The sequence below is a fragment of the Cynara cardunculus genome (genome assembly GCF_001531365.2).
Source record: "Cynara cardunculus var. scolymus isolate 2C chromosome LG 5, CcrdV1, whole genome shotgun sequence".
Taxonomy (NCBI): Eukaryota; Viridiplantae; Streptophyta; class Magnoliopsida; order Asterales; family Asteraceae; genus Cynara; species Cynara cardunculus.
The window spans coordinates 6,821,797-6,833,508 of NC_037532.1; the positions used below are offsets into that span (position 1 = coordinate 6,821,797).

The window sequence follows — 11,712 nt, forward strand, 5'->3', positions numbered from 1 at the left end:
GTTATATTTTTTTTTCAGGTTTATTTCGAGACGATTAATCTGAGTATGCAATTCTTCTTAATTTTGTTAGGATTTTAGAGGTTTTYTTTAACTAATGTCTTCTACATTTTTCTTAAGTTTTTTTTTCYCAATAGAACCAACAATATGTTTTTAACAATTGTTTTAGAGTTTGRTTGACAACAACTACTCCTCATGGAATATTGAGAAACCAAGTTTAATGAAAAACCATYTTTCATATTCATCTTTTATTTTCTCATTCTTATTTTACATTAAAATGTTTTCAACATACAATTGTTGAAACTTTTTTTTCAAATTCTATTTATTTTTAAAATATTTTCAACCGCATTAATCGTTAAAAGATTTCATTTTTGTAATTTAAATTATATATATATATATATATATATATATTAAAAGAACAACCAATAATGATAAGGTAGATTCATATATCAAATATAATATTGATTCTTATTAGTTTAATATATAAATGTGATTATCGACTCATTTAGCTAACTTCAATAATTTTAAAAAAGATTATTGTTACCATGCAACGCATGGTGTCAAACACTAGTTTGTTATAATGTGACATAAAACGAAAAATTATGCCAAACAACTCCCCCCTGATACTATACCTACATGCATTTATGAGTCCAATGTGATTTTTCAAGTTCATTGAAACAACTTTTAGCTTTAACAAAAATCATTTAAGATGGGCTCACAAAATTTGTATAATGACACCAACGATTAATATTAGTTGGGCTGTTGAAATCAAAACCTTAATATATTCGTAAAGGGGAACGTTTAAACAACAGCTACATATATCGAGACCCTGTAAATCAAGCCCTGCCGCATTTTGATCCAAGTGCAATTCAACCTTAGTATTTCTCTCCTTGACAGTCGTTGGGTTATTTCTTTCACAACCTTGTATTACTAGTCCCTCATATTACACAGTTCACAAATCGTTTTGGGTACAACTCTCGTCCCCTTGCATAAACGCAGTGCATCTTGCTTGAAACAAGTTAGACATTCTCCCTCGATTCTTCTTCAACGTTGGCGACTGTTCAAACTTATTTTGACCATAGTTCATCAACAAACTCCATTTTGTTTGCATAGTAAAAATACTAATGCTCCTTCATCACATGCTATTTATATGTGATGACTACACAGTATTTGCATCAGTATTTGAGCTCATTTTTACTGATTATGCATGGATATGCAAAACTCAAGTTGTTCGTCATTTCAATGGAAATTTAACCCTTACATTCACCATAAAATCAATACTAACAATGTTTTATGCATACTAGATGTGAGGGGGACAAATCAGTTCTCTTGGTTCTTGTCATAACTTGGAAAGAGTTCTTTTGATTCCCTTAAGAGCAGATCAAGGAAAATAAACCAACGATTCCTTGATAATGATCAAAATATTGGAAGTTAAATGTTCGCACAACCCACCAGATGAATTCGTGGGAGGTGGAGTCCTCCTACGTCTCTTGACTTTGACTTGGTCAAATTACAATTCAACCGTCGTCTTTCTCTCCTTGATACTCTGACCATTGGGTCATTTATTCCAAAACATGGCATTATTAACCCTCTCATAATACACATTTTATAATTTGGTCCCATTTCAGGGCGTTATACCGTGGGAGATGGGGATTCGAGTGGTTAAGAAAAAAGTGTCGGGTGGTGTGTGTGTGCGTGAGAGAGAGAGAGAGAGAGAGGGTGTCCAAATTACATTTTTGTCCTTATATTTAAAATTTAAAAGAATTCAATTAATTACAATTACAGAATTATTGAACAATTAGAAAATGATTTTCAAAATTTCAAAATATTTAAGATTCTATTTTGAAGATGGCGCTAATTTTATAATATGCAAAAGGTCATTATTTATTCCTTTAAAAATTTTGAAATTTAAAACACGACAAAAGGCAATAACTTTTGACCAAGTAATATATTTGTTTAAATAATTGTTAAAAATAATATATAATATATAATTATAATAGGTAATAGTAAATATATATTTTGTGGTAATATATCAAATGCATTAAAATTAAATTTATTTTCATAAAACTTATTTCTATCGAAAACATGTTCTAAAAGATTATATCAACTTCATGTTTATAAAATAAGTCAAAAATGGTGGTATTAAAATTATTCAAAAATGTACAGTGGGTTAAAAATTAAGCAAATGGATTAAGAACGTCTCCAATAAGTTATTTAAAATGGTGATTTTGAGAATTTTTACTGTTCTTCAAAATGAATAAAGTAGGAGAGAGAGTGGAATTCTACAAATTTAAAGAGAACTCCTAAAATGATTACTTATGAAATTTGAAGATTCTTAAAATTAAATGCATAGGAGAGAAAACAATATTTTATGAAAAATATTAAATATTTTAATCTTCAAAACGAAGAAGATGTTGGAGATAATTTAAATTTTATTTAAAAATTTTGATTTATGACTTTCTATTTTGAAAAATCCGTCAGAGATGCTGTTATTATTAACAAACTCTAAGGCTACTCGCACAATGCAACGAAATATATCTCGATTTTAATGTTACATTTTATTTTGTATTTGTAGATGTTCTAATATGGTTTTTATGTGGTTTTTGAGAAATGAGTAATATTTTTATTTTTGAATAAAATATAAATTTGAAGATATCATAAATTTTCGAAAATAAATATATCAATATTAGTATCAAATTAACTATTTGAAAGTTCTTGTTTTTTTGTGTAATTTATTTAATCCAATTTTTATTATTATAATTTAATTTATATTTAATAACGAAGTAATTTATTTTTGATTTATTTATATAATATTTTTTGATAAATATACTAATTAAGTATTATGCTATAACTCAATAATTATCTTAATTATATTTGAGATCTTTTATATGTAAAATGAAATGTTTATCTTGTATTTGATTATGTTTATCTGCAGTTAGTTACACGAATTCAAACATGAAGCTTTAATAAATTGTACTTACGCACACTTTATTTGTAATCTTGAATTTCAAGTAATATGCATCAATAGACAGTACTTTATTCATAAAAAAATATTTTTTAAAAGTTTTTGTCAAATATTTTATAACATAGTATAGATAAAAAGATTTATTTCAAACTTCAAATTACTCTCTGGTTTGTCTAAAAAAAACTGTCTACAGTTTGAAAAATTACAAGAAGACTATCGTGGTTTGTAAAAACTTTTGATTTGACTCTTTCCTCTGACAACCGTAAAAATTTCTGTTAAATGTGAAACATTTTCCTTTATTATTATTATTATTGATTTTTGTCTTTTACCAAATCAAAATCAATTTTATGCTTTTGGTCCCTGTAGTTTTTGATTGGGTAAGAGAAAAAAAATCGAGAAAATAACGAAAACGTCTTCCATTTAACGAATTTTTTTAACAACCGTTAAAAAGAGGGATCAAATCCGCACATTCTTATAGATTATGATGACCATCTTGTAAGTTCAAAACAATAAGAATGAAAAATGTTATTGTTGAGAAACCACAAGATCCAAATTTATAGTTTACTTTAAAACTACAGATGTTGTCAAATTTACTACGTTACAAAAAAAAGTAAAACTACAAACATGGTTCATGTGGTTTTTAAAAAAGCAACAGTTTTCGCTCATGTAATTTTGAGTCGTTTGCAAAAACATTCAGATTTATTTTCTTTTTTTAACAATCGCTAAATGAGCGACATTTTCATTTTTCATCAATTTTATTGTCTTTTACTCGATCAAAATTGATTTTAAAATTTGGTCCATGTAATTTTTGAGTGGGTGTATGACAAAAAAATCGATAAAAAGATGAAAATATCCCACGTTTAATGATCGTTACAAGGAGGATCAAATCCAATCTTTTTTACAAACCATGATGACCGTCTTCTTATTTCAAAATTATAGAGACAAAAAATGTTGTCTTTAACAAACCACAGAGACCAAATTAGTACATCTATATTACCTTATAAACCAGATTTGTCAAAAGTCTTAAAAACAATTTTTAATGCACAAAGTAATATACATTTATGCACAAAGCCTTAAAAGTCTTAAAAACAACTCATAATGTATTAAGTATTACTATTTTATGCATTCAGTCTTAAAATATCTTAATTTACAGCTCATAATGATAGTACAAGTTCCAATGCATATTATTACTTTTCTTTTCATGTTCCCAATATACTTTTGACACCTTTCACTCATGCTTTCACCCTCTCATATCTCTACGTCTTCTCCTCATCCCCCAATGTGAGATTCAAATTGTTATTCACCATTAGTCATTAAAAGTTCTCTCATTCAATTGCTCTAGAACTCTTGTTCTCGATCTCTTGATTCTTTGCTCTTGGTGTAAATCGAACACATTTGTGGAGTCGTTTAAATATGTTGGATTTTAAACTGTCATATAATTTTTTTTCATCGATAGATTATAATTGGAACCATGACTCTTATTTATTCAAATTGTATTAATATGTAAAGACCAAATGTAATTTATATCATCGTTAAATTTTTTCTAATAAAACCAGTAAAACTTCAAAATCGTTAAAATTCATAACTTCCACCGTATTGTACGGATACATAACCAGTATTTATTTATTTAGGAACTAATTTGTGGCAAGGTAAAGCCATGAGATGAGAGCTTTAGTAGCGGGTTTCATGACCCTTTCAAATTCTATTTGCAGCATCACGGTTGGCATTGTAGACCCACCCACTTATTTTCTTTTTAATTATAATATTATTTTATTTAATTATTGTATAAAATATTTGACTTTACTTTCTACATTATTTTATGTATTTTATTTGAAAAATAGTTTTAAATTAATAATTTAACAAATTTATTTTGACTATTAAATATATTTCCAAATAATAATTTTATATATCAAATTTAAAGCGTTATACTATACTTCATCAAATAAATTGTAATATTTAATTCAATTAATAAAAATGTAATAAAAACATAATGTATCTCATTTTCTAAATTATTTGGAGGTTTAAATTATATAAAAATTAATTCATATAAAAATGTATTTCATGTATGATTTGAGTATTTTTCAAAATTACAAATGAAACTTCACATGTCACATACTGTAAACATCACACAGCAAAATTAAGGTTTATACAGTTCATACGTAAATACTATTTTACTAATTTAAAACAAGAAAAACTTTAATTTGACTAATATTTATTAGCGGCTTATGTTGTTAGCACATGACTTTATAAGTCAAAAAGAGAACGTACCCGATAAACAAAAATTAAATAACTAACAAACCGCAGCTTATAAGATTATAAAAAACCCAAGAACATTTACATGAAGGTTATTAGTAAGGTGTCTGTTGCGGTTTTAAAAGAAACTCCATGATATGACAAAAGTTCTCGTAACATGTGATAATTAGGGGTGAGTAGCGGAACAGAGTACCCACTTGCGGAACCGGAACTGCCTTGAAACTGTCGGTTCCGGAAACGAAACTGACATGAGTGGTTCCGGTTCCTAAACTATAGAACCGATTGAGAATGGTTCCGGTTCTCAATTTTTCAGAACCGTTACCTACCGGGACTGGGTACCCAGAACCGGCGGGTACCCGATATTTTTCAATTAAAAATAATAATTAATTTTTTATTACTAAATTTAAATTAGGTCAAGAACTTAGAACTCTAGATTCAGAATTTGAGATAAAATGATTCGTATTTTTTTCAAATTGTGTGTTTAATTGAATTCGTAATATGTAATCGTTAAACTTTGAACATTTACAATTATAGTATGTAATCGTTAAACTTTCAACATTTACTATTAGTCTATTATGGTTTGTAATCGTTAAACAATATTTGTAACCATTATCCCCGTATAATTTGTATTCTTATTTATTTATTTAGTGTTTTGACAATGTTTTATTTTTTATTTATAAATAATTTTTTTTTAATATTTTAGAAAGCGGGTACCCGAAACCGGTTACAAAAATTCAAGAACCGCTCTAACCAGTTCCAATTCCTATTTCAATATCTCAAGAACTGCCGGTTTCGATCAAATAAGACGGATACCCACCTATACTCACCCCTACCAATAATAAACCCAAATAATTATGCAAGAATCCAGGTTCTTTTACTTTATCATTCACAACATTTTTTATTATTGTTTTTGTAATTGTTTGACCACCAAATTATAATATAATACAATAATCAAATCTAAAAATAATTATAAATAACTAACAGTTAAAACATTTGTTATTTTGTATAAACCGAAAAAGTATGTTATAAACTATATCCAATATGTTGTTATTTTACGGGAAAATTCCGTCTGAAATGAAAACCGTAGAATACGTTGACCATGTATGTATTAACATAATTGACGTACATTTAATATTATATTTAAGAGTCCTAAACTAGGTTATTGAAAAAATCACTTTTGAAATTATAAGCTAGTTTTTATCAAAAAATAACTATTTTATCAATTAATTTACCAAATATAATGTAAAAATATTTCAATTGTATATTTTATATTTATTTTCGATATTTAAGACGGTAAATTCGATAAATAACGGTTATTATAACCATTTAAAATAAATGACTTCATATTTACATTGTATTTTTAACAGTAAAAATACCGGTTTTTTTTATTACAGAAATAACCATTGAATATAATAATTACAGATATAATCATACACCAGATGGTCACTTTCATCCTTTAAATACGTTCTAAAACATATATTTTATTTTAAAAATAAAAAATATTTTGTTATTTTGGCAGATGAATCATATAAATAATTAAAAATTAGGGAGTATTAATTAAATGAATAATTTTTAGGAGGATATAAAATAGTTCTTGGTTGGAGTATTGGAGAAATGGGGGTTTGGCAGTGAAAGGAAAAAAAGGGAAGATGAGGAGGGTGAAATGGTAATTACAGGTCATTACGATTTTTCATAAAACCGGTGCCTTGGTATATAATCTAAGCCGAGCCGATGGCTGTAGAGGAAGAAAACAGAGAGAAGAAAACAGAGAGGAACCCTTCTTCCATGGCCAAATCGGACCAGGAGAGAGAGCCGGAGGATACCAAAGACTCACCGCCGGCGACGGCGGCGTGGGGGACATGGGAGGAGCTTCTCCTGGCCTACGCCGTCAATCGTTACGGCACCAAGAGCTGGGACTCTATATCCTCCGAGTTACGAAAACGGAGCTCCGCCCCGATCCTTCTCACTCCTCATCATTGTGAAGAGAAATACGGTGAACTCAAACGCCGTTTCAACCAATCTGACGACGACGATGTCGATATGGATGACGGCAGTGACAATACCACCACTGCTATTCCTTGGCTGGAGGAATTGAGGAAACTCCGGGTCCTAGAACTGCAGCGAGAACTAGAAAATTACGATCTATACATCTCGTAATAATCAAATCTAAAATTACATGTAGATCTAATATAAATCTACTGTTTCTTTCCGTTTAGTTTCGTTAAAAAACATATGAGAGAGACTTGATGGTTTCCGATGTGCTTTTTTGGTGCCAGGTCTTTGCAATTGAAGGTGAAGAAATTGACGGAGGAGAGTGAAAAAAACGGTGGAGAGACGAAGAAGAAGGCGGATTTAGGGCAACGAAATGAAGAGATTGAATTAAAAAAGGCGGAAGAAGCGAAGAACGAGACACCGGAGCCGGTGGTTTCCGGCGACGAGGATTCCGACAGGGACAACCAGTCGGTGAACGGATCGAACGGAAACCTAGAAACCGGTGTGGAGAAGTCGGAAAACGAAAATGAAAACGAAGCGAGTCCGGGGGACGAGAAGCCTGAATCGGCGGCGCTTTCACCCGTTCGTGAGGAGGATTCGTGTAACGGTAGACCGGATGGCAAAGAACCGGTGAAAACCGAACCGGATGGTGAAGCGAGCGAGGCGCCCGAGTCAATAGCCGAGTCGAAAAGTGAGGGAACAATGAAAGAGAATTCAGATGTGCAAAGCTCGGCTAGCAAGTCGAGGAAGGAGAGAGTTGATAGGGTGCGACGTGGGACCAGCAAAGAAGATGAACGTGAGATCGAGGATCAATCCACAGATAGTATTCCTGTTAGATCCTTGCCGTTGGTTGATTTCTTGCACAAACTTCAGAAGCTCGGCTCGCCGATCTTCGAGCGTCGGCTCGATAGACAGGTGAAGAAAATATTTATATTTTTTCATACTTTTAAATATATAAAAAATCGAAAATATAAAATAATCTAACATATATAAATAATTTTCAAGATACTGTGGTCATAATATTCCTATTTATTAAAAAGGTAATTTATATTGTTTTTTTAATATTTAATAATTGAAATAATAATATATATTCTTCTAAGATCTAGAAAACTATGTTAAAATGATATAGATAAATACGTGGTAGTTCCCATCCCATCTAACATATAGTTTTGTACATGGGGATTTCATATTTTCATGAATGTGTGTAGGCCTACCAACAACCTCACGTGTCATTTTGGGTTTTCTTCACAGACGTATTCCATACACACAGATATTTGTATAAGAGGGAACAATTAAATGAAAACTAACCAATCTTAATAAGTTTTATGTTAGGTTAGGATTCAATATGTTTGATGGACATATATTCAGTTTATATTTGAATTTTTTTAACTTTTGTTTCACAAATATGCTAAAAAATATTCACATTGTGAAACACGTATATGTTGATCAATATTTTAAATTCTAGTATTAGATAAAAAATCATATGAAATAACATATGATGCATTAGTTCTCAAGGTTAGCACAAATTAATGAGTTTTCAAAAGAAGATCCCTATATATAGACGAATGATCGAGTGAGAAGTGTAAGAAGAGATCTGGATCCTTGATCACTTTTAATCTCATCCCCACTCATGAATTATACTTGATACGAGAATTGATCCAATGCATCTCATTATTGTTGTTCTTCAATTAGGATTGCTCCAAGAATGAAGATTTCTTCTTATTCTTTTCAAACTCGGAGCTTCAATCACACGCACACATGTATATATATTATTTATTTTAAGCGATATTTTCCCTTTTATTTTATTATTTATTTATTTGTAAAATATTCTCGAGCAATTGAGGAAATGAAGAAAAAAAGGTTCAAATGCGAAAACATGTGATTATGATGTTTTCATTTATCAATTAAATAATTCATTTTAAATATTTTTAAACAAAAAAATTAAAAAGTTGGATGCCGTATTTTTCGGTATAGGGAACGGCCCATCACCTGTGGTACGTTTTAAATTTAGACTTCTTTGGAAAGGTATTTTATGCTGTGTTTGGATTAATTTCAATAAATTATGACCATAAAATATTAATCTTAATAAAAATTATTTAATTTCTTTTACTTTATTGACTTTCTAATATTTAGTTTATTTGTTTATTTATGTGTAGGCCGTCTTTGATTGTGACAATTGATCTTTGCATGTCAAAATCTGAGCCTTTTTTATGAACTATGCAGGAAAAACTAAGGTACAAGAACTTGATTAGGCAACACATTGATTACGAGATACTACAAACAAGGCTAAAAGAAGGCTGGTATTCCGATGGCAACGACAGATTCTTCCGAGATCTTCTGCTTCTCGTCAACAACACACGAATATTCTTCCCCAAAGAATCCCCCGAATCCGCTTCTGCAATGGAGCTTCGACAACTTGTCCTAAAGGAGATGATGTCGAAGAAAAAACAGAAAACCGATGCAAAATTAACCGAGAAACAAACTTCATCCAAATCCACAAACTTGCCTCCAAAACGAGCTGCTGAACCACCTGATTCCTTGCTTTTGAAACCCAAATTATCTGGCCCCATTATTGTTTGTCGAAAAAGAAGCTCAATAACAGCTAAAGCAGCGGGATCGTCCTCTGGGGCTGATCGGAGAAAGGAGCAGCAAACAGAGGTGAAAAACTCCGAGAAGGTGATTGAGGAAACCCGAGACACACCAAAGAGATCCAGAGATGGGTTCCCTTTGATTTCAAAGAAAAAGGGGAAGAACATTCGTGGGAATACTTCGGAAGTGAACTCGAATCAAGATCAGGCGAAAACACCTGCCAATGATGCTTCAGACTCCAAAAGCGATAAAAAGAAGAAGCTAACGGAAGCAGAGGAGAAGAAGCAAAGTGCAGCCAAGTTTTTGAACCGAATGAAACGAACCTCATCGGCCTCAAACAATGAGCCGTTGCTTAACACATTGAAAAGCACGGGAGGTGGTGGTAGTGGAGGTGGTGGTGGTGGTTCAGAGAACGACGGGAAAGGAGGAGGAGGAGGAGAGCAGAAGAAAGGTGGCGGTGTGAAGGGCGGTGGTGGAGACGGGAAGAAAGATCAAGCAAAGAAAGGCTCGGGTGGACGCCAGGTAAAAGAACAAGGCAGTCCTGCGAAGAGGAGCGTCGGGCGACCACCAAAGAGAGCGGCGGCACCACCTCCAATGGCAGCGACTTTGGGCAAACGGAATCGTGATTCCGGTGAGTCGGAGACGTTGGGCTCAAAACAAACGAAGAAAAGATCAAAGAGGTAATGGATGTTTTAGTATATGTGTTTTAGAGTCTAACCCGGTGGTTTATTTTGCCGACTGTTCTACATTTGACATGTTGTTTTGGTAGTAATTGATATTTAAGCAAAATTTAGCCACCACCTGTTTTCTAAAATCTGTACCCATTTTGGGTAGGTGTGATTCAATCATTTCTCAAACATCAAATGATATAAAAAAACCACTCATTTTGAGTTTCACTTTTTCATCTTCACCGTTATTTATTTGCATCATTGTTTAATGTGATATCCACTGTATACACGTTGAAAGACACAAATATTTACTATGAGAAATACATTTAGAAACTTTAATACATACTACTGAATCAAGGTGTCATAAAACCAGTTTGGTCATCTCTCGATTCATGTCGCACCATTCAACATTTATGGTCGACGTTTGTTTAAGTTAAGAGCATTCACGATCAATTTCTTTAAATAGAAAACAAAAATTAAAATCTCCAAAAAAGTTACATTCAATTCTAATGGTTTTCCATTTTGAAAACTCTAACACTGATTATATTAAAAAAAATATTTTATCTAACACATTTAATATCAAACGACTTATAAATTTTAACTTGTGAAAACAATAAAAACGTATTCTATTTTCTACCAAACATTCAATCATGGGGATATCGGAGATTTTTCAAATTCAGAGAAATTTACAATCTCTTCCCAAAATTGATAGCAGTTCTCTTTGAAAAAGAAGATATATTAGAAATGCTTTAAAAGTATCCTTATTCGTTATATTTTTAAATTATAATTCAGACACATCCATCAAAACACGTGTTGTTCATTTAATAGGCAATTTTTTTTTTAGTAACTGTAGGTTTTCAGGTCAGCTTATGCGTAACAACTAAACCTCGGATGACTAAGAATGCTTAGAGTCATCGCATGTGAACCTCTATGACCACAAGACATTTGTGTTGATGACATTTTCATTTATAAAAATTTATTTTGTTGTTGGATTAACATGTCTTTTAGTACATGTGGCTATTCCTACATCTAATGGGGAATACGAATACGATCAATAAAATAGTTTATCTAGACTTGTAAGATCTAAATCTACGGCTGAAGAAACCCCGTAGAAACTTAGCATGAGTCGTAATCGCCTCCCGAATGGATTATGTGTATCTAAAAGATCTTTCATACTATGACCAATAATTAGTTATTTGCATATGTCAGACATAGGTTTGATCCTATAGAAAGGGAAATTGGCCGAAA

At 31.3% G+C, this 11,712-nt stretch overlaps 1 protein-coding gene across 1 annotated transcript; it reads left to right on the forward strand.

Moving 5' to 3' along the window:
- The first annotated feature begins 6,961 nt into the window (after nt 1–6,961).
- LOC112513403 lies at nt 6,962–11,378 on the forward strand. Its single transcript, XM_025119653.1, has 4 exons — nt 6,962–7,368; nt 7,492–8,122; nt 9,431–10,476; nt 11,318–11,378. The coding sequence occupies exons 1-4, from the start codon at nt 7,001–7,003 to the stop codon at nt 11,346–11,348; spliced, it is 2,076 nt and encodes a 691-aa protein (XP_024975421.1). The 5' UTR covers nt 6,962–7,000; the 3' UTR covers nt 11,349–11,378.
- Nucleotides 11,379–11,712: the final 334 nt, after the last annotated feature.

What these genes read in the sequence shown, in the direction of transcription:
- LOC112513403 (XM_025119653.1), top strand. Translation starts at nt 7,001, where the DNA reads ATGGCCAAATCGGACCAGGAGAGAGAGCCGGAGGATACCAAAGACTCA. An exon ending in AATTACGATCTATACATCTC is followed by an intron (nt 7,369 to 7,491) that starts GTAATAATCAAA and finishes TTTTGGTGCCAG; the next exon opens with GTCTTTGCAATTGAAGGTGA. An exon ending in ACGAAGAAAAGATCAAAGAG is followed by an intron (nt 10,477 to 11,317) that starts GTAATGGATGTT and finishes TAGTAACTGTAG; the next exon opens with GTTTTCAGGTCAGCTTATGC.